Source organism: Lissotriton helveticus, chromosome 10, assembly GCF_964261635.1.
Source record: "Lissotriton helveticus chromosome 10, aLisHel1.1, whole genome shotgun sequence".
Taxonomy (NCBI): domain Eukaryota; kingdom Metazoa; phylum Chordata; class Amphibia; order Caudata; family Salamandridae; genus Lissotriton; species Lissotriton helveticus.
In genome coordinates this window covers 993,311,167-993,335,242 of record NC_136071.1, presented here as the reverse complement: position 1 = coordinate 993,335,242, position 24,076 = coordinate 993,311,167, and the positions used below count along the sequence as shown (strand labels likewise).

At 44.9% G+C, this 24,076-nt stretch overlaps 1 protein-coding gene across 9 annotated transcripts in view; it reads left to right on the top strand.

The window, feature by feature from the left end:
* LOC144784710 (ATP-dependent translocase ABCB1-like) overlaps positions 1 to 24,076 on the top strand; it is a 1,064,270-nt gene that overhangs the window by 237,563 nt on the left and 802,631 nt on the right. For 8 of the 9 annotated variants that reach the window (XM_078663665.1, XM_078663668.1, XM_078663670.1 and 5 more), the window contains one exon: positions 15,577 to 15,643. In XM_078663665.1, coding sequence (XP_078519791.1) covers positions 15,577 to 15,643 — 67 coding nt within the window. The remainder of the gene's footprint in view (positions 1 to 15,576; positions 15,644 to 24,076) is intronic. The other variant, XM_078663666.1, reaches the window with a different exon arrangement.

Genomic DNA, 24,076 nt, shown 5'->3' with positions numbered 1-24,076 from the left:
TCCCACAAAGCCATCAAGCACTCGCTGGATTCCCATTGTAGACTTTGATAACAGTAGAGTGTCATCGGCGTACATAATCGCCGGCACTCTAACTCCAGCTAACTTGGGGGCATCAGAATCGACCACCCCGTTCAGGTGGGCGATAACTCCGTTGACATAGAGGCAGAACAGGGCTGGTGCAAGCACACAACCCTGCCTTACCCCCCTGTCAACGGGGAAACTATTCGATAGAACACCCTCTTTGCCACACCTTACCTGTGCGTAGTTAGCGGTGTGGAGATGGATAATCATCTCCAACAAGCCCTTGGGGACCCCCAGTTTAGCCAGCACCTCCCAGAGTTTTTTGCGAGGGACCAGGTCGAAGGCCGCCCTCAGGTCCACAAATACAGTGTAGAGGCTGCCACCCCCCAACTGTACCATTTTCCAATGGATGAGGGCAAGCCGGAACACCTGATCTATCGTTGAGACCTTCTCTCTGAAGCCTGCTTGGAACGGACTCAATATATCATGTTCCATCGTCCATTCCAACAGGCGATCCAGCAATAGCCTGGCGAATAGCTTTTGCGAGACGTCTATCAGGCTTATTGGCCTGTAATTGACCGGGAGCAGAGGAAGACCCGTTTTAAAAATCGGGACTATCTCTGCCCCCAGCCAAGTGGGAGGGATCTCCATGCCATTCAGGATTGCATTATACAGCACCCTAAGATATGGGGCCCAGATTTTGACTTCTTGCTTGTATAGGTTGCCTCGGGCCTTACATAAGCACCTGCATGACTTGTGGTTGACTCATCCCTACAGCTATGGGCCTCTCTCTAAGGTACCTAATTGACGGGTGAGTGTGAGCAGGCTGTTCCCTCGTACTGTTGGCCATTTTTGAGGTACCATATATGAATGGTTCTCCCCCAGTCGTACCTGCTTTTCAGTGGCACTGGTCTGACATGACTGACTCAACCCCAGCCCCACCATTCTTTTCAACGCAGCTTACCGAAATATGACTGGCTCTCCCCTAGCCCTGTAGGCTTTTCACGAATATTACTTGACTTGTAATTGATTCTTCCCTTCACCAGACCCACAGACATTTCAAACGCACTCGCCTATCTGGATTTTCTTAGAGGCCGGTTCTCATCAAAGAGTCCATAACATGAATTGCTGCAAAGCGCCCCACTTTTCACCACTTCTCAGACCTCTCTGAATCAAACTGTGCTTTGTGCCGTTGTTTGTTGAAAGTTCCAGTGGCAGCATCCCAGAATCCGGGGCTTGCAGGGCCCGGTCTCCGTGCTACAGCTCATCCTAATTAAGGCGCACTTCGGCGCGTGCAAGGGAGCGGCTGCGCAGTAAGATTTCTGTGAGGAGCGCAAGTGTGGGGACATTGCTGCTCTTGTGGCCGCTGCTGGGATGTAGCTTCTGCTATGTTAATCAGAGCCGGAATGACGTGTTTTATGCCCGTGCGGCGTCTCTGATATATTAACCTTGGCTGCAATTTTGGGATTCGTCAGGTAGAAAAAGCCACTTGAATTCTGAGGCAGAGAGAAGGAGGGGAAACGGAGAAAGGGAAGAGGAAGGTGGAAGGTGGGAGGGTGCGTGAAGAAAAAAAGGAGGCAATAGAGAGAAAGAGAGTAGAAAGAAAGGGAAGTCACAATAGATATAAGAGGAGAAGAGAAAGGATAGATGTAGCAGGGAGTCATAAAATAGAAGAGAAAAACCATGAAGCAACAATAGCCAGGCCGTGCCCTTTCCCCGTGGGTTCACGAGTCACCACAGCCTCTCCTTGGTACAACTTGAACCCCGAGGAGACCTGATGGAGTCTCCAAAACAAAAAAAATCAAGTGGGGGGAGAGCAGGGACACAAAACATTTGCATTGCCATTCTAAGCAATCCAACGCGTGCACGTTTTTAGGACAACAACAAAATCGATTACATGAGGTTCCCTCCTATCAGTGCAATCCCGCTGCATAGGTGAGACCTAAAAAGATGCAATGGGGTGGCAGAGGTATAGTCCTCAACATGATCAAACTTTGGAACAGCCTCCCACCCCTTCTCAGGGCACTTACCTCACTAACAAATTTTAGGAAGGAGACGAAGACATGGCTATTTAAACTTTTAAACAACATCTAGCTTGCCTTTCAGACAAAGGCACGACACCATTGAGGTAATCGCGCACTTTAAAACATTCTTAATATAACAACAAAAACAGGGTGCTTGTGACGTGCGTTCTTTATGCCGTGGTACATGAGGACATCTTAACCAAACAAAGAAGAACCTACATCATACAGTTAAGAGAACGTATCCTTGTTTGGTGGAGATTTACCTCTTTGTAGTATTGTTGTCTCCTCTATAGGAGAATTCATATTATCAGAGATTTATGGATAAAGATGCACAAGGAACAATTACATTGCCGAAACGCACACAAGAAATGTGACCAATGAGATAGCTCTCAGTAATTAACCAGAAGCAAGCATTACAGTTAGGTAAACATTTTATTGAAAACTGTGTTCTCTTGTACAATAAAGGGACAGGTGAGGTTCTGTTCTGGTGCAGTCACTCACACAGCAACAGCAACTGCCACTACCACACAGACACTCACACACCCATTCTGCCACTCACATCCACTCACACATACACACAGCCACTAAGATCCACTGACTGATCCTTACACCACTTACACACCCTCTAACACACCCACAAAACCACTTACACACCCACTTACAGACCTATAAGACTACTCACACACCCACTCAGAGGGCAATACAGCCATAAACACACACTAATTAACCTATTCAGCCACTCACATACCTACTCTCAAAGGTCACAGGTTACGGCTAGCAAATAGTGTTAAAAACCTTAGAACTTCACAAAAAATCTAAGATTACAGAGCATTTATATATAGGAAAAAGAATAAAAAAAACCTTAGAAATTCAATAAAAAAACAAAGGTTTCAGGGCCATTATAGTTAGGAAATAGAATAAAAAAACATTAGCAGTTCACTGAAAAAAACAAAGGTTACAGGGACGCTATACTTAGGCTCAGACTTCCTTCATTCAAAACCAGCGAAATTCAGCAGTTATAGTTACCTGAGCTAACTATAACTCACGCACCTGTAATGCGCTACTTTTGACTTCATATATTATATCACTCATAACATGGATTGCCTATTCTTGTTCTTAACTCGTTGTACTTGATCCCGCTTTGCATTACTGCACTTTTAAATTGCCTCAAAATTGAATATCATGCTGTGATTTTTAACTGAATTTTACTTGAATCTGAAAACCTGTTAACTTACCTGTGCTTGACTCAATTGGTAGGGTGGGAGGGCACTATACCGCGATTAAGGTAAAGCACAAACTGAAAGTCACCGGAAGTAGCACTGTAAAAGGGGCAGCGTTCTAACTTTCAATCATGGGTGATTGCAAAAACGGGGCAGCGGCCCAGAGATCGTAAGGATTGCCTATTTTTGTTCTTAACCCGCTTGTACTTTATCCCGCTCTACACTATTGCACTTTTAAATTGCTCCAAAATTGAATATCACGCTGTGATTTTAAACTGAATTTTTAACTGAATTGTACTTGAATCTGAAAACATGTTACCTTACCTGTGCTTGACTCAATTGGGTGGCGCTATACTGCGACAGCAGGCACATCCAGTGGGCGCGCCGCTGGTGCGCTAAAGGCAAACTTGTCTGTGCCCGTCTGGCCCAAAACAGACCAGGGGCCAGGAACCCTGCCCCTTTCTTACCAGATCTCAGTACTCGCCGCCAATACTCTAGGGAGATGCTCTTTAAAATGTCCAAACCCCGGCAATACAATGAGGCACTATGTGTGAAAGTCTTCCAGGGAATACAGAGAGCCCATTCTCAGGCCTTCATTGTAAATGGAGGAGCCAAGCACCATCAGAACAGCATGCTAGGAACGTTATTAGCCTGGCTGGACTTCAGCTAACCTGTATTTATTTTAACTCTAGGTCAATGCCCAAACAATGCCTCGAGATCTGGGATACTTTAGCTGACAGAAAACCTGACCTAGCTGGTGGATAATAACTCCCCCAACATTAACACCGCCATATCATCTGGATACAAACTAATAAAACAGGACAAAAGGGGACAGAAGGGAGGGGAATAGCCATTTTCTTCAAAGACTGCTTTACTTGGCATCAAGAGGCGAACACGAGATCCTAGCATTCCAACTGTCCAATGGAGACCATAAACTACTTGGGGGAGTGGTAATTTACAATGCCCCAGGAAACAAGCTGGATTTTAGCACTAGACTGCAGTCTGCACTACTCTCCTTGTGCCTAAAACATAGCAATTTTTTAGTCATAGGCAATTTTAATGTTCATTTTGAAAATTCTGCCAACTCTGTGGGTAAACACTTGGAAAACAACTTGCAGATATTGCAGCTAAAAAATGGATTAAAGGACCAACTCACACTACTGGATACACACTTGATCTGCTGTTTTCCAACATAGAATCCACTAATGTCTTCGAGGTTACACCTCTGTCCTGGACTGATGAGTCCCTTATCTCTTTCTCTGTTAACCTGCAAACTAAGCCAACCTGCTTGATCACACCATCTTCAGCAGTAAAAAGGGCATGGAACCGTATCACCCCTGACTCATTCGCTCCCCACTTCTCCCTAAGCAACCTAAGTATTGCTAGGGCACTCTCTGTTCAGACAGAAGCTGAAATTCTACATTCTGAAATCACGCACGCATTGTGCCAGTGTGCCCCGAGGTTAGGAAGTAAACCAAATAGGTTAACACCATCAGAGAAATGGTATTTGTCAGAACTGAAACTAATGAAAGGGATATGTAAAGCATTAGAACATAAATGAAGACTGTCTAAAGCAGGTAGCATTAGGTTGCTCTTCAAAGGGGAGTTAAAGACTTATCACAATGCTCTCAAAAGTGCCATGAAAACACTACTATGCAAACCGAATAGATGACAACCATAATTCAGCCGAAGAGTTATATAAAATAGTGAAGGAACACTGCAAACCTACCAGTATGTCCCAATAATATGACCCCTTCAAGTGACAACTGCGAGATAATCAGCAACTTCCTCACTGATAAAATCTCTAAAATCTATTTCTCCTTCAAAAGCCAACCCATTTCCGATGAACCAGACTGGGAAACCCTAGCCCCACACTTTGAAGCACAAGCTTACTTAAGCAACCTGGCTTCTCTTACTGAAAAGTAGGTTGCAAAAGCTATGACTAAGGTCAAATCAGGATCTCCGCTTGATCCTTGTCCTCAATTTATTTTCTTTCAGCTCGCATCAGTCATAAGCCCGTCTGTAACCCATATTTTACTTAAATCCCTTGATACTACCGTATTCCCAGATATATGGAAGGAAACTGTTGTATTCGCATTATGAAAAAAATCTGTAAATTACTGACCAATTTCCCAACTGCCATAATTGTCTAAAGTATTGGAGAATCTGGCCAATAAACCATTGGTTAACTTTCTGGAAACTAACGATCTTTTGAATCCATCTCAGACGGGTTTAGAGCTTCTAACATCACAGAAGCCACCCTACTTTCAGTATCACATACCATCTGGTCCTTGGTGGATCAGGGCAAAGCTGCCGCCCTGATCCTCTTGAATTTGACAGCAGCATTTAACACTGTATCTCATGACCTCCTGCTGAGCATTCTGCATAGAAAGGGATTACACTCGAAAGCTCCTCAACGGTTCAACTCCTTCCTACGTAATAGAACACAAAAAATTCAAAATTCAGTTGAAAAAACATCAACTATGGTGTGCCGCAGGGAGCCTCCTTAAGGCCAACCCTTTTTAACGCCTATGTCTCTTCATTAGTTAAGATCAGCAGGAAATGGAGCTTTAATATCCGCAACTATGCAGACAATAACCAGCTACTAATTGACTTCGAAGAAAAGCATGAGTATACCAGAAACAACTGTCTCTTAGAAACGGCAACTTGGATGACAGAACACTGTCTGAAGCTAAACACTGAGAAGTCTGAAATCCTGCCCTTCAGAGGGGCTCATCTACTCTGGGACAATACCTGGTGGCCCCAGTCACTAGGAGCCACCCCGGAACCCAAACGGGTTGCAAAATACCAGGGCATACTCATCAACAATGCTTTTAAACATGCAAGACCAAGTGCGAGCACTGTGTGTAAAAAGCTTTGCCACTCTAAAACTACTAAGACGATTCTTCATATGGACCCCCTTAAGTTGCAGAAAGGCTATTACTCAGGCATTACTTTCTAGTAAACTAGATTATGGGAACGCACTTTATGTGGGCATGCCTGAGTATCTTTTCTCATGACTGAGTGATCCAGAAAGCCGCCGCCAAGCTGGTTTGTAATAGAAGCAAATACAGCTCAGCATCTGAATGCTGATAGAGCTCTATTGGCTACCTGTGTGCCAAAGGGCCAAGTTTGAGATACTGTGTTATGCACACAGATCTCTATGCAAGTGTGGTCCCCGAATTCTGCAGGACAACATCGATTCCAGATTCCCACAAGAAAACTGAGGTCTTGCCATCATGCCTTGGCCAAAATCAAATGCATTAAGAAAGTTAGAGCAGGGGGTCGCCTTTTCTCCAATTTGGCAGCTGTCCACTGAAATGAACTTCCCATAGATCTTTGCCTTACGGACAATTAAATGTCTTTCAGGAAGAAGCTGAAAACATGGCTGTACCCTAGAATTTAAGTACTGGCACCTGCAGCCTCTTAACCTAGCTCTTAACCTAGCTCCTAGCATTCACTTCTTCTATCTCACAGACCCACACAGCCACTTATATTTCCATTCACAGACCTATACCAATAGCAGCCTCCACAACAACACCAGACTCCACATCACAACCTTGTCGCTCCTTGGAACTGATGCATTGCCGGACTTCGCATCACAAGCCCCATCGAAGGGATACTTGGCAATGATGCAATAGAACCTTACACCGCAGCCTTGCCTCAACTTGGACCCAATGCATTTCTTCGGCTGTGTGGAGCATCTTAGTTATGGATTCAAGCAAAGTTCCAGACCAGCATTTACGGTACCATGTTCAGTGGCCCTAACTGGGCCCCTGTATCTGGCCCGCGCTCCATGGTGGTCATCCCGAACGTATGACTTTGTCCTGGTCTGGCGTGCCCAGGTTTCCCCAATTGGTGCTTGGTGCTTTTTGACGTTATTCTATATTTGCCATTTTGGTCTTGTTTTATTTATTGAAACTTAATCTATTTTTCAAAATCTGGTGTGGGCTCTTTTTGTAGTGTGTTTTCACTGTTTTACTGATTGCAATGTGGAACACATACTTTACACTTAGCCTCTAAGTTAAGCCTGACAGCTTTGTTCCAAGCTACCAAGGGGGTGAGCACAAATTAATTTGGTTTTTGCTTGTGCCTTACCCTGACTAGGATTGTGGTTGCTGCTTGACCATGGCTAACACCACAATCAACCAAGAACCCAATTTCTAACACCACCTCTTCAGGGTTAGATGCAATAAATACAGTCAAGGCTAAAATCTAGAGTGATAACATCCAAAAGATCGTAGTTTCCAACACATGTATAATGGCTTTACTGGAAAGTTAAATACAAGGCCTGGGCAAAGTTTTCATTACACTGGAGTAAGTGGAGTAATTTTGGTATTTTCGCAATACTCTTTTGATGTAAAATTGCCAAATAATACAAGTTTAAGCAAGTTCACATAATTATATGTAATCTGGCATAAAACCTCTACCACTGGAGCACAGGAATGATAAACATAGGGAACTTGAGTAGCTTCTTGCTGCTTCTGTTCATGTTCTGTTTAATTTAGTGGTTTTTCTAACTCCTTCGGTGGTCATGATGGAAGGGTTCTGTCATGAGCACCAGTGCTCGTGTTCTCATGATGGACCCATTCTGTCATGTGCACACTAGCACGAAACCCCCCTGCTATAAACAGCAGAGGGATTTCCTTTTTTTCTTGCCTCGGGGAGGTGGTGAGGGACTTCGATAACCCCCTGCAACATTTTGTTTATTTTAAATGTAATCTCATCACCCGGAGGACCGAAACACAGAGGAGAGGTATCATTGGGAAGAGGAGAATCTCCAATGGTACCCCTCTCTCATTTGATCCCTGCATGGGGCTCACAGCAGGAGGGTGATACTCAGGCAGGAATACACCCAATAGCCACCAGGGAGGGGAGAGTGGCCCCTTGAGCAAGGGCCTTTGCTCCCACCGATTCAAAATGGGTGCATTGAGTCTTTCTGCCCCCCGGGGGCAGAAAGTTACCTAGATACCAGGGATTCATTTTTTATAGATCAGGGGTGGGGGCTGCCCAGAATGGGCATGTCTATGCCCCCACACTCCCCCTAAAAAAGTGTAAAGTCTTTCTGTCCCACCCAGGAGGCAGATGGGGGCAATATCTCCTGAGGCAAAAAGCCCACTAGACACCAGGTATTGGTTTTTTTATACATAGTGGCGGGGTTGCCCAGAATGAACATGTCAATTCCCCACCCCAAAAATATTGCTACAGTCTTTCTGCTGGGAGGCAGATGGGAGCATTTGCCCCTTATCTGCCCCCTTGGGGGGGCAGAAAGCCTACAAGGAACTAGGGATTATTCTTTTTCAAAATTCTGGGGTGGGAGCTGCCCAGAATGGGCCTGCCTATGCCCCCACCCCAAAAACAATTATCCACAGTCTTTCTGCCTCCCCAGGAGGAAGATGGGGGCATAGTCCTTGATCTCCCCCCCCATGGGCCAGAGAGCCTACTAGACACCAGGGATTATGCTCGCTGTTTTATACGTAGGGGTGGGGGCTGTCCAGAATGGGCATACCAATGCCCACACCCCTAATAAAAAATAGCCACAGTCTGCATAGACTCCATAGCCCAGCACCCTGGGATCGGTTTGGGCCTACAGCCTGTCTCTTGGGTCACATGACTAGGTGTTCTCAGGTATTTGCTATAAATCTATATAGGATCTGCACGTTTAGACAACAAAACCTGTGGAGTATTTGTCCAGACTGATTTCAGACACCCCGCCGGATATGTTCGCCTGTATACCAGCTAGCTCACAGTGCCACTGTAAACTCCTCTTACCAAGGAGAGAATAGTTCTTGGCAACAATCAATCATGACAACTCTGTCCCATCAGAGATCGTGGAAACAGTACAGTACTTTTCGCTCAGTCACTTGTTCTCACTTTGTCTCAGAAACATACGTAGAATAAACAGTAGGGATGTTTTCAATGAGTATTTATTGACCCAGCATCAGTCTAGTGTAAAATAGGTGTCCTGAAACAACGATAAAACAAAAACAACAGCTAAAGACAATTATAACCAATAACAGAGTAAATGGATGGTAGATTTCTACCACAGTGATTAGAACAATAAATATATGCAAGCATATAAATACATCACAGTAATAATGCCCACTCCTGCGATGCAACCCTAACTAGATGTACCTAAGTGTACCTAGCATGTATGAAGGTGTAGAGCCAAGAACCCCCCTAGGATGAGGCCAACTCCATTACCTGGTGCGAGAGAATGAAGGGTCCCGTCTGGTCTTGAGATGGATACCCGCAAGGGATGTCAGACCACTGCGTGCTAGAGAGTCTGCGTGCAGTGAGTCATCATGGAAGTTATGTTATGTTATGTTATTTACATTTTTAATGCGCACAGCTGCTCCAGCGAAGGAGCGTCCTGGTGCAGAGAAAGGCGGACATAACACAACACTAAAACCAGCAAAAAAGCAGGAATACTTAAAAGATAGAATTAAAACAAATAGGTTTTCAAAGCCCTACGAAAAGATAAAAGGTCATCCAAGAGACGGATTTCCAAGGGGAGTGCATTCCAAAGAATCGCAGCTTTCACCCGAAAGGAGCGCCCACCCATCCGGCAGAGCCTGAAGCGGGGGACGACCACAAGGGATTGACCAAGAGATCTGAGTGAACGGGTGGGAACGTAGGGAGAGATAAGTTTATTGAGAATCTTTCTCCTCTGCCTGCCTGGCAAATATATGGTGTATATACACTTAAAAGGTACCCTTAGGGGAATATACCTTGCTCTGTCATGTCGGCCGAGGATGATGGAAGGGATGACCCTTATATTCTGGGAATCCTCATGCAAAATTAATGAGGCTAGTTTCCGTGGACAACCACACGACATTTATGAAGCGCTTAACTAGGGAAAAAGTCAATACCAAAATCCGTTATGATGTGCAACGGTACGGTAAATGTAGGTGAAGGGTTAAGTGACTACTCAAGCTTATATCTGGGTACCCTAATAAACATAACAGTGTAGTTAGCAGTTGGCATTAGTGAATTCCTCCCAGACTTTGAGACAAAGGGGGATTAGGCATTGGCAGAATGGGCCATCCTCATAGGTTAGCAGGGGCGGAGCTGCTCCCCACCCCATTCACATTTCAAAGGCTCTGCCTCAGCACACTTCCAAATAACTTGGCACCAGTCTTTTATCACAATAGACCTCTTGGTGCTTAGTCGGTGGAAGGCAGCCATTCCACAACCAGATGACAGAAAGATCTAGATGTTTCTCCCACTTAAAAGACTGGCACCAGGTATAAATATTGGACCTCCAGAGCCACTCTTCAGTACACTCCTGGATCTGCGGCGGACACTCAGAAGGCCTGCCTGGTACTTCAGAGGTCTGCCCTGCTGCTTAAAGCTTGCTAAGCAGCAGGTCTTGCTTCAAATGTTGCTAATCCCCCACCGCTCCAAAGGAACACTAAACTCCGCTGATCAGAGGCTGTTCTCAATGCCTAGAATCAAGAATGACAGAATTGAGGCCTCTATTTTGCTTACCTTGCGTCTAATCTCTGGAACTCCCTGTCACCATTATCAAGACTGACCAAACAAGAAACTAAGTTCAGGAAACTCCTCAAAACCCATCTTTCTTAGCAATATACCCATGCTACTAACTGTCTGAAGGACCTGACATCTATCTCTGGGAGACCTGTGTGTGTAGCCATGTGCTTCACAAATGCCTAGCATAGCATACCATAGTTTTGTACCTCATAGGAACTGCCCTACTGCTACCAGAGGACTGCCCTGCTGCTTGAAGCTTATTTGGTACCCTCAGAGGACTGCCCTGCTGCGGAGACTTGCTGCTTGATTCCAAGACTACTAGAGTAACTCCAAGGGCTAGTTAATTGGCCTCCTGTTCTGAGCAACAGGGAGACAACAAGCTCCAACAACTTGAACTGAGAACCTGGATCCTGTCTGAAGGGAGTTCTATTCACCAAATAGTGCATTTCCAGCCCTGGAGCTTTGGAACTGCTGCCAAATGTGCCAAACAGCTAAAAAGCTAATCTTTTAACTTGGAACAATTTCCATAAAGTGGCCTGATTACTGGGACCTCCCTGCTCGTTGATTCGCCCAAGATGCATAGCAGATCGGACTGACTTCACAGTAGCTCCCATTACATTTTTCTCTGCAATGCAAATTGTGATAAAAACACAAAGTTACATAACGGTTAAATGTAAGCTACTCCTTCAGATAAAGCTTTTGACAGATTTTTAAGATCACTTCTGATAGTTAAAGGTAGTAAAATTGACCAACACGCTATCTGAGCTCAATTGTTGGGAAAAATGATTTAGCATACTATTTGCATAATGCTAATTAAATTATTCAAAACACTCAGTCAATGACAGGGAATTATTAACTTAATTGGAAGCTAACAAAATTGTATAAACATGCTACTTTTTCATGTAAATTACAAGTGTAATGGTTAAGTGTTGAATACAGTCAATGCTGATAAAATTCTATATTTTATTGATAGTAAACGTTTCTTCTGTCATGCAAAAATAAAACATTTCTCTGATCCTTTCAAAATTGTTTGTTGGTATTGTAATTTTCTTGACTTAGTACATAAGTAAATATATGACCAAATTAAGGAAAATCGTTTGGTGTAATGCATTTAGAGTTGGCTTTTTGCCTTTACTGATATTAACTTTGAAACACATATTTATAAGTCAATGGACCTATTTATCTTAGGTACAATTCAACTAATAATTCTGTAGGAAAGATTTTACTAAGTTATCTTTTGAATCCTGGTGGAATCGTGTAGGAAGGTGGAGTAATGTGTTGGGTTAGACTTTACTATGTAATACCCTCACATTACTTAAAAAATGATCCTTGGATTCACGATATTAATTCCATAGCTCAGTCCTGGAAGTGTGGCAAAGAGCAGCAAAGCTTTACTCGAGGAACATATGTTAAGTATTTCAGAGACCCAACATGGATGATAAGAAATTGACACGACTTGATAGAAATCTGACAGCGTTTTATCAAAATAAAGCATATTTTTATATAAATCTAGACACCAAAACAAAGTCAATCAGATAAGTATAACCAGAGTTACGGATTTTAGAAGCAAAATTAAACCAGTGCAAAAAAATACTGTAAAACGTTTTCAATTCAGTCAATCGGAAAAAGCACTAGTGACAATCGGTCACTTTCAGATTTAGTTGTGAGAAACCCAAAGAGGGTAAAGGTGATGCAGGTCCAAGGACCAAGCCATGAGAGTCAGTTCAATTTTACCTTGCTCAGGAATCTCTGGTGCAGAGTTGCCCTGGTGTCCTTGGTGCTGGTTTTACTGCTTACACGATGATGGTAAGGAAAATGGTGCAAAAAGTAGACAGCAAAGCCACTGCTGACATGGATGGAGTTTTTGAGATGTTTGTTCGAGGTTCAGTGTTGAGTAAAGGTGGTGGTTGCCAGACTGTCCACCAACAAGCCTAGGTAGTGGTAAGGTCCACAGAAAGTTATTTCGACATCCAGAGGTCCAGGGGGTAATGGGACCTGCCTGAAACTTGCTGGAGGTTAGGAACACATTTCCCACAATGCACTAGACCATCTACTGTTGGGTGGTCCCTCGGAGGGCCTGATGGCCAGCGATTCTTTGATTCCATTTAGTTTTTTTCATCTGTGCTCCGCAGGGGACTCAAGCCACTAGTCCAAGGGAGTCTGGAGTTGCATTTGACTCTGAAAGGGAAACTGAAACTGGTTTTTGATCAGAGACAAGTCGCCGTCATGCAGTTCCAGGAAGGTTGCCACAGGTGCAGGGTATCACGCCTTTGATTTGTGAAGCTCCTGTTTTCCAAGGCTCGGGTCTCTTCTGTGTCCTTTGTTGAAAGGCAGATCAGAACTGAGGATCTTGTGTTGGGGTAGCCCCTAAATCCTAGATTTAGGAGTGTTAGGGATGCGGCTGCAAGTGGCCAATGGGTTACTTGTCCCAGCGGCTAATTGGGCCGTGAGGTGACCGCATCAGGGAGTGTTTGTCACCTTTTTCTACCCAGAACCCTGTTGTGACACTTCTAAAAACAGCAGAAACTATCCTTAGTTGTACAGACCTGGTAGCCCACCCTAGAGTTGTGGATATCCCTCTGGGGTGAACACCTCATGAATACCTAATTTTCCTACTTGCCTGGAGGCAAATGTGCCTGTGCACATGGGGAAGGATGTGTCCTCCTTTAGGAGGCAGCATGGTTGCATATCATAGGAAGTGAAATCTTTTAAGCTTACCCCCTTTATGTGCCACTTCACTAGCCATCCTGTCAGGGAGGGACGTGTTAACCTCCTTCATCTCCAGGCCATTGTTCCTGACTCCTGGGAAAGCTCACACCTCCTGGGAGGGAATCAGTTTCCTGTCTTGGTACAGCAGGTGTGAACTGGGAGCCAAAGCACAGGATAGGCTGAGGCAACCATGTAAGCAGCCTCTAAGGTAGGCACCTCGTGCATGCCACATCATCCTCAACACGAGAGTAATGTCAGAGGAGATAAGGTACATTGTTTGATACCAAACATGACATATTTCGGCAGTACCATAATGGACCTAGAGACCCCGAGTTTGCCCGAGTCCAGCCCATGTTATCCTATGAACCCCATATCACTTATAGTAGCCTTTAATGGTAAAGACCACTACAGGTACATAAAAGCTTGCACTCACATGTTCTCACCTTAATATAATGCACCCTGACTCTGGGCTCAGGAGAAATTCCTTAGGGGTGACTGGCATACGTTAACAAAATGGTATTAACTTTGCCACTCATGCTACAGGCAAAGTCAAGTTCAAGCAGTTTGCATTGCTCCTGCAAACTGCAGTGGCAGGTGGCACAACAGCTCCGCAGGCCCTGGTGACCCCTTCAACATCCATGCCCTGGGTACCACTGTTACCATATACTAGGGATACTAGGGACTTATAAGGGGGTCAAAGTCCTTGCCAATTGGGATTGCCAATTCACATCTATCAGTTTTACGGAGAGAGCACTTGCACTTGGGTCTGGCCATCAGGCTCCAGTGCACTTTCAGAGTCATAAACATCAGCACTAGATCACCAAGTTGGGGGGGGTGACCATACAAAAATGGCATGTCCTACAAATGGTATTTGTTTAAATGGCACAGTAGATTGCTATTAAAATATCAATTCTAGATACAAGGGTGAAAGATGTATTTTTGCTTTCTCGTTTCAGCTACTTAGCTTATATGTCCTTAGGGGTGACTGGCATATGTTAACAAAATTGATTAACTTTCCACTCATGCTGCAGGCAAAGTCAAGTTTAAGCAGTTTGCATTGCTCCTGCAGTCTGCAGTTGCAGGTTTACTAGGGTCATGGAGGGCTTCAGTGCACTTTCAGAGTCATAAACATCAGCACTGGATCACCAAGTAGTCACCAAGTGGGGGGGGGGGGGGGGGTGACCATACAAAAATGGCAATGTCCCACAAAATGTATTTGTTTAAATGACACAGTAGATCGCTATTAAAATATCAATTCCAGATACGAGGGTGAAAGATGTATTTTTGCTTTCTCTTTTCAGCTACTTAGCTCATACGTCCTACATCAAATTAGAGCATGTTTCTCAAAATGAAACTTATAGTAATTCTGTTATTAATAGTTGCAATTAGCGGTGTTAATGTTATTAATGTAATAAGTTTGACTACGAATGTAAACTACTATGTTAGATTTATTTATACATTCTCATAAACATTGTTTTCATAATTACTCCATTATTTGTGTTCTGTTGCTTATTTATTATTACCTTGTTTCTCTCTCTCACTTTATTTCCCTCTTTAATAATGTCTAGGTTTCCTTCTCCAATCTTTCATATAAAAATTTTTATATATTATTTTACGCTGTCATTCCTAGATTTTTCTAAACGTAGCAATAACTATTTAATCGGTTCCTTAATTCAAATTGTCATGGCTGTAGAATCATTATTTCCTTTAACTTATTCTCATTTTCTTGTATATTTGTAAAATGCATGGCCTCAATAACAATATAAAACTGAAAAAGAAGTTGCCACAGACAGCAACTGATATTGTCTATCCTAGAAACGTTCAGATCTAAATCAAATATACTTGAACTAACCCTGATAACAGCCACAGGCATTCTCCTCCTATGTCATGAAGCTCTATTTTCTTAATTCTCACACTCATCCAATTGCTCAGAGGTACGTGTTAAAGCCTCTCCCGTGTCATATAGAACTGGAGATTTAGAGTGGGGCTGGAGATTACAAATGTAACATGTACGCATAGTTTAATTGACTTGTTATATATGTTCTTTTTTCATAAAATGCTTCAGGTTAATTATTTCAGATAAATATAGATGTTCTGTTCATTTTCAGCAGCACCAGCAAACAGTTCTCAATGCAATGGTTCTCCTGGAATAGATCTCGAAGCAGAAATGTCAAGGTAAGGAAATCCTCCTATTTTCAAAGAATGCAAAGAATTTTTGTTGTAATACTGGGAGGTGCCCTTGAAAAATGGCAAAGTGCTCTGTGATTTTCAGGAATCAACCATCTTTCACTCACAATCAGTGTGATATTAGAGTTGCCATTGATGCATGCAGTTCATGTCTGTCTCATAGTGACTCTGAGACTAGCTGTTTCGCTCTTTCTCTTTCCCAGTCCTCTTCATTTTTATCTATTTATTTTTCCTCTTACTCTGCCTTGGGTTTCATTTCTAGTTAAACTTTTAATACAAATGCCTTTCGCATTTGGGCATTGGAACAGTTAATTGCTAATACGTCGCCAAAGTGTGCATTTGTCTGGAAGATATAATGCCATCGCTACAACTTTATACTGTTTTGTTTACCATTCTTGCCAGATTCATTCTCAATAAGTGCTTTACTGCTAATATCATCTCAGGTAACAGTAAAAGAGCGATAAAATGGAGCAGGGAGAAATACTTGAAGAATAAAATTACACTAACCGAGTACCTAGAACAATTGCAGTCCAGCATCCACATTAGGGGCAGCAATGAGCATGAGAAAATGTTGACAAATTATATTAAACCCTCAATCAAGCTATTGCTACTGGTCTGCACCATAGATATCAAGCAGCAATAATGGAAAAACTCAATGAAGGCTGCTACGACAAAGAGTGCAAAGCTGACAAGCAATGGCTGACAAGGACTGACATAACTTCCCAACAAATTGGCAGACATATAGTGCCACAAGTAGAGACTACAAAGCCCTATTGGGAGGGAAGAAATTGAACCATCAAGAAGACGTGTGGCAAGACTTGATTAAGGCAGTGGAGGGGAATAATAGAACATTTTTCTGGGGGAACATGGTCGAATATGGTCGAAAAATTCAGGCATGGCCCAGGATCCCAGGACTATCACATTCCATCACAGACCTAGATAGCTCAAATATTCCAATGGCAATCAAATGCCACCACTGGCTGAACACAATGATCTACCACCAATGGGGAATTTACACATTTTGGACACAGAAGATGGAAGAGCAATTCTGGAAAAGAAGGCCAATATAGCACCTCACCCCGATTGTGTGTCAGTCGACACGTTTGTATTTGTATTTGTATTTATAAAGCACAACATTCATCCCGAAGGACATCACAGCGCTAGGAGAACATACAGTAGGGCATAGGGTATTTGGTTGAGGCGTGGAATATTCTAGAGTGATGGGTAATCTACTTAGTACCTAGGAAACAGGAAGGTTTTTAGCTTCTTTCTAAAAGGCAGATATTCATCTGTCAATCGTAGGTCAAGTGGGAGGTTCCACAGCAGCCAATTTAGAGAAGAAGCGGTCTCCCATCCTAAATCTGGAGGTGCGTTTAACCCTTTCCAGGCCCTGATGGCGTGATCTCAGGTTACGTGGAGGGACGTGGAATATCATTTTGTCTTGCAAAATGTGTGGGCCTTTCTTATACAGAGTTCTGTGATCATTGCAGAGGAGCTTGAATTCTTTGGTGCACTGGCAGCCAGTGTAGTTCCTTCATGCTGTCAGATGCTGAGCTGTATCAGCTCTTGTTGCAGATCAGTCTTGCGGCCGTGTTCTGGACTACCTGCAGGCAAGAAAAAGGTACTCGGGCAGGCCCACTTAAAGTGGGTTCTCGTAGTCCAATCTACTCAGAAAAAGTGCCTGGGTGATAATTTTTCTACAGTTCAGTGGGATCCAAGGGAAAAGTCTATGAAAAAGTTTTGGTGTGGCGAAATTTTTTCCGCATAACATTCGCACTTGGTCCTGCATGGATAGGGCATTGTTGAATAGGATACCCACAATTTTAGTGACTCGCTTGGGTTCTGGGGCGGATTCCAGCACTTGGGGGCACTAGCTGTTGTACCAGAATGAGTGTGCACCCCCGAAAAGCAGAATCTCAGATTTTCCAGCATTTAGCTTTAGGCAGTGCTCTGTCATCCAAATTGCAATTTCGGTGAGACAATTGATTAGATTGCTCTTGCTGTCAGTGTAAGCACGCTTGTCATCAAGAGGGATCAATAATTGTGTGTCATCTGCATATGAGCAGATGTCAAAGCCCCATTTCCTACTTACTGCTGCTAAGGATGAAATATACACGTTAACAAGAGTGGGGCTTAGCGAGGCTCCCTGTGGGACTCCGTGTTTGATACTTCTCGGTTTAGAGGAGCAAGGGCCCATTTGAATTGTGTGCGTTCTTTTTTTCAGGAGGGATGCAAAACCGCAAGAGGGCTTTTGAAGGTAATCCTTTTTCATGGAGGATTCATAGTAGGTTGTTGTGGGATACGGTATTGAAAGCCGCAGTAAGATCCAAAAGGATCAGTGCTACGGCTTTGCCTTGGTCCACCAAGGATCTGATGTTGTCGGATATAGCAAGTAAAGTGGCCTCAGTGCTGTAGTTGACTCTAAAACCAGTCTGGGAGGTATCCAGGAGATTATTGGTTTCAAGAAAGGTGGTAAGTTGTTTATGAACCAATCTCTCCAAGACCTTTGACAGATATGTTAGCTGCGAGATAGGTCGGAAATTCGCTGGGTCATAAATATCTAGGCCTATTTTTTTTAGTAGGGGAAAGACCATGGTTTCTTTCGATATAGTTGGGAAGGAAGCTGACTCCAACCATTGATTACAAATTGTTATGACCTGGGGGAATAGAACTGATACTAATCAGGAGAAGATGAAGTGTGGGCATGGATCGAGTGGCAAACCTGCCTTAACCTCAATCATAGATTTTGCTACTTGCCCTTCTGAGAAGGAGGTCAGAGTGGCTGGATGTGCCTGAGCCTGAGGATGTGGTATCATGGTTTCCCAATCTATATTATCTCCCTCTGGCTGAATGTTAAAGGATGTGTAGAATTGGGCCACTTTTTCAGTGAAGAAGTTGTTAAGTAATTCACAGTTTTCTATTGTAGGTGCCATAATTTGGGACAGGCTAGTGGGTTTGGAGAGATCTTGAATAACTTTATATAGTTCTTTGGATGAACTACCATTGTCTTCAATTCTTTTTGTGTAGTAGTTCTTCTTTGCTTTTTTTAGGGCACTGTGATAGCTTATCAGCTCGACTAGGTAGCTCTGTCTGTGCATGCTGTCTTTTGAAAGTCTCCATTTTTGTTCCCGAGTTCTACACTGTTAGATTTGGGGGTCTCTAGTTGGCACAGGTAGGTACTTGTGACAAATAGGGACCCTCTCCTCTAGTCAGGGTAAGGGGATTACACTCCTAAAATAACCCCTGCTTACCCTCTAGGTTGTGTGGCGCGAGCAGTCAAGGCTTATTTCAGAGGCGTTGTAAGTTAAGCAATTGTGACCACATACAGTAATCCAGTGACAACACTATAAATGGACACCACACAGGTTTTATATAAAAAATAAGTAGACTTTATATAGAGTTACCACAAGACCATAAACAACAAAAATACACACTATGATTGCTTTAAGATGATAGATGTAAGCTTAGTTCAGTTCAGTTCTTAGATGCGACCTTGCGTCAATGTACCTTAAGTTGCGTTGAGCTTCCACGACAAGCAATGTTGCCATACCCCTTGACAAAACTCCTGTAGTACCCTGTGAAACCTAAGAAGGCTCTCACCTCTGTCTGGGTCTTGGGCGGTTCCCAAGCCAGGATGGTTTCAATCTTCGGTTGTAGGGGCGCCACCTGGCTGCTCCCAACTTGGTGTCCCAAGTACACCACAGAACCCTGCCCGATCTGGCACTTACTCGCCTTGATCATGAGGCCTGCTTTCCGCAGCGCCATCAGCACTTCCCAGAGGTGGTGCAGATGTTCCTCCCAACTGACACTGAACACTGCAATGTCATCCAGGTAGGCGGCACTGAATTCCTCCAGTCCAACCAACACCTGGTTGACCAACCCCTGAGAGGTGGCAGGGGCATTCTTCATCCCAAAGGGCCTAACACAGAACTGGAAATGCCCATCTGGTGTGGAGAATGCTGACCTCTCCTTTGCCTCATCAGTCAAGGTGATCAGCCAGTACCCAGATGTTAAGTAAAAAGTACTGAGGTACTGTGAAGCCCCTAGCCGATCTATGAGCTCATCAGCTCTGGGGATGGGGTGCGCGTCAGTCTTCGTGACTGAATTGAGCCCTCTGTAGTCCACACAGAACCGGAGTTCGGGCATGGCACCTGGCGCTGCAGCCTTCGGGACCAAGACCACTGGGCTGGCCCAAGGACTGCTAGATGACTCAATAACCCCAAGTGCAAGCACATTTGCGACGTCCTCTTTAATGCAAGCCCTTACCCTGTAAGTTACCCTGTAAGTTACCCTGTAAGACGTGTGCTTCACAGGTAAGCTGTCTCCTGTGTCCACATCATGGATGCACCAATCTGTGACACCAGGAACCAGGGAGAACAGGTCAGAAAACTGTCCCAGCAACTGGCAGCAGTTATTCTGTTGCTAATGGGTCAGGGTGGAAGAGAGGATAACACCATCCACTGACCCATCTTGCTCTGAGGCTGACAGGAGGTCAGGAAGAGGGTCAGTTCCCTCCTCCATCCCAGCCTCTGTTGCCAAGAGCATGCCCACTTCAGACCTCTCTAAGTGGGGCTTAAGGCGGTTGACATGTAGGACCCTCAAGGGGTTCCCTCAAGTAGGTAACTGGACTCTTGCGCTCCACAACCTCAAATTGTCCGGTCCACCTATCTTGGAGCGTGCAGGGCTCCACTGGGGCCATGACCCACACTTTCTGGCCAGGTTGAAGATCTATCAGAGTGGTATTCTGGTCATACCAGCGCTTCATCTCCTCCCGGATGGCTTCCAGATTCCCCTCAGCGAGGTGCCTGAAATGCCTAGTCTGGTTCCTGAAGGCCAGCATGTAGCTATATACATTCTCGGGAGGTTTCCTGGGAGATTGCTCCCAGCCTTCTTTAACCAAACTCAGAGGTCCTCTGACTGGGTGTCCATAGAGAAGCTCAAAGGGACTGAATCCTAGAGATTTCTATAGCACCTCACGGTATGCAAACAACAGGCATGGTAAGAGGGAGTCCCACTTATGCCTCATGGGTTCCTCCAGACCCATAATCATGCCCTTTAGGGTTTGGTTGAACCTTTCAACCAACTCATTTCCTTGTGGGTGCTAAGGAGTGGTGAACTTGTAGGTTACACCACACTCCTGCCACAGGGACTTCATATACTTGGAAATGAAGTTGGGTCCTTGGTCAGACACTACCTCGCGAGGGAATCCCACTTGGGAGAAAATTCCCATCAGTGCTCATCCTACCATGGGGTCCGTCACTGTCTTCAGAGGTATGGCTTTCGGGTACCAGGTGGCATGGTCCACCAAGACCAGGCTGAACCTGTTGCCCTTGGCTGTCTTGGGGTCCAGTGGCCCCACAATATCAATCCCCACCCGCTCAAAGGGGGTACTGATCACAGGAAATGGCTGAAGAGGAGCCTTGTGCTTCCTCCTACTCTTTCCATTGGCCTGGCAAGTCTGACAAGTTCTGCAATGAGTATCTGAACTCTTGCGCATTTGGGCCAATAAAAGTGGGTGATAAGCCTTTCAAAGGTCTTGTCCTGCCCCAAATGTCCTGCTAATGGCACATCATGAGCCAGCCCCAGTAGGAAGGCTCTGAACTTCTGGGGTACCACCAGCACACGGGCTGACCCAGGCTCAGCAACCTTGGGCTCACTATACAGGAGACCATTCTCCCAGTAAATCAAGTGTGACCATGACTGATCACCTGCTGCCTGGCTTGCAGCCTTTTGCCGCAAACCCACAAGAGAAGGGCACTCTCTTTGCTCCCTGCAAAATTCTTCCCTGGAGGGGCCTCCTTCTTGCTGCCAATGGGTCAGCTCAGGCAGGTCCCCCAGTTCAGCTACTTGCTCCCCGGTAGGCTCCAGGGCATCTCCCTCGGGGTCTACCTCCTCCTGGGCCATGGGAACAAGGGTGGCTGGTTTCCCGCGCCCCTCACCACTTCTCTCTTTGGCAGGTTCCTGGGCCTCCCTCTCAGGCTCCAGGTCCTCTTACTGGCTGACATTGACCGAGTGGTCACGCACGCCCAGTCAGGTAGTTCAACCATCTTCAAGTGAGTTGTTTTCTCCACCTTTTTCCAAGGGGAGCTCTCCAAATCATTTCCCAACAAACAGCCAACAGGCTTGGCGGGCCTCACAGCTACCTGAAGAGTACCAGAGCCCCCCCCCACTCATAGGGAACCTGAGCCATTGGACAATGACTCTCTGTGTTGTCGGTGTTAACAACTCGGAAAAATGCATGAGGGACAATCTGCTCTTGAGACACCAGGTGACACCTGACAGCTTTCACACTGGCTCCTGTATCTCTGAGAGCCTCCACCTTTTGGCCATTGACGGTAACTCGCTGCCCATTTTTCTTAGTGTTCCTGGGCAACTGAGCCTCTGAGACCATCTCACTGTCTCCTAAAGAGACTAAGGTCTACTGCGTGGGACCCCACCCACCCTGGACATCAATCTCCTTCCCCAAGGCTACACTAACCATCTGCCGGGGCGGAGCACCAGTGGGTGCTTGTTTACCAAACAAGCAGCACCTGGTAACATTCACCTTATGACCCAGGTCACCACACTTGTAACATTTCAGGGGCCCCTGGGGAACAGGACTACCTGTCGGGCCCCTGGCTTTCTCTTAGGGGGAGGCTGGGAACCTTTCACAGGGTTCCCTTGGGGATTACTTTGGGGCCCTTTGTGGAACTCCTTCTGTTTACCCTTGTCCCCCCCAGTCTTCTGCTGGGGACCCTGCCCACCTTTGGCTGAGTCTCCCATGTGACCCATGTGGCCCTGGGTGCTCACCCAGCGGTCCGCCTCCTCAGCAAGCTTCCTAGGGTTAGTCAGCTTGCTATCTATCAGATGCTGGCGCAGCACTGGAAAACAATTATCAGACAAGTGCTCCCATGCAATCAAATCAAAGAGACCTTGAAAATCATTAACCTTGCTGCCTTTTACCCAACCATCCAATGCTCTGCAAAAGAAAGTGACATATTCAACCCAAGTACTGTTTTCTAACTTTTTGCATTTCCTGAACCTCTGCCTATAGAGTTCAGGTGTCAAACCATATCTAGACATCAATGCTTCTTTCATGTAGCTGTATGAATTGTGGACTTCAGAAGGCAAGTCTAACTATATTTCCCGCGCCTCACTAAGGAACCTTCCCCACAACCCCGCTCCCCAATCTCTCTCAGGGACCCGGTGGGAAGACACGGCTGCCTCATAGGCTCTGAACCACTGACCAATATCATCATTTTTATAAAATTCCTTTATCACATCCTTGGGAATATACACTCTACTTCCTGTATGTACTGACGGTATGCTGCTTCCAGAGGGAGTAACTTCTAAACTTCTGGTTTTAAACTCCAACTCCCTCAAAACTTTTTCATGCTCAAACTGCATTTTCTTCTCCTCAAGATCTAACCTTCTATTTTCTAATTCCAGTTGCCCATTCACCTTGAACTTGGTCATCTCCATTTCATGCCTTCTTGATCTCTCTCTGTCCTCCAACTCCTCTGGAGACAGACTTTTGTTAGAACGAATGCTACCTGCGGGGGAAGGTGCCTTCCTTCCTCCTGGGCCCAATGGCCCTTCCTGTTGTACAATTGCCAGGTCATCCTCTTCAATCTCAGGAGTTTTCCTTGCTTCTACACAGGCCCTCAGCACCTTGTAGAATTCTTCTTTCTTGGTGCACCCAACAGTGGAAACCTTGAATTTCTTGCAAAAGTACTTCAGCTGCTTTACTGTGTAGCATTCTAGCCTCTCTTCTTCCCATTCACAATTAATAGAGGCTACAGATTCTGCTCTCCCTACTTCAACTGAATCAGGCACCTTTCAAAATAGAACAAAAATCCAAAAAGAAATCTACCGAAAAGTATGCGGTATCGTTATGGTCTGCATTCACTAAGTAGTGTTCACCAGTCACGGTACATGAGTCACAAATGCAAATCCAGAATCCTTCTGCTGCTTCCAATGTTAGATATGGGGGTCTCTAGTTGGCACAGGTAGGTACTTGTGACAAATAGGGGCCTTCTCCTCTAGTCAGGATAAGGGGGATTACACTCCTAAAATAACCCCAGCTTACCCTCTAGGTTGCGTGGCACGTGCAGTCAAGGCTTATTTCAGAGTCGTTGTAAGTTAGGCAGTTGTGACCACATACAGTAACCCAGTGACAACACTACAAATGGACACCACACAGGTTTTATATAAAAAAGTAGACTTTATATAGTGTTACCACAAGACCATAAACGACAAAAATACACACTATGATTGCTTTAAGATGGTAGATTTAAGCTTAGTTCAGTTCAGTTCTTAGATGCGACACTCTGTGTCAATGTACCTTAAGTTGCGTTGCGCTTCCACGACAAGCAATGTTGCAGCGATGGGAAATGCGGAAAAGTTCAGATACAAAGAAATAAAGACGTGAAGATCTTCCAG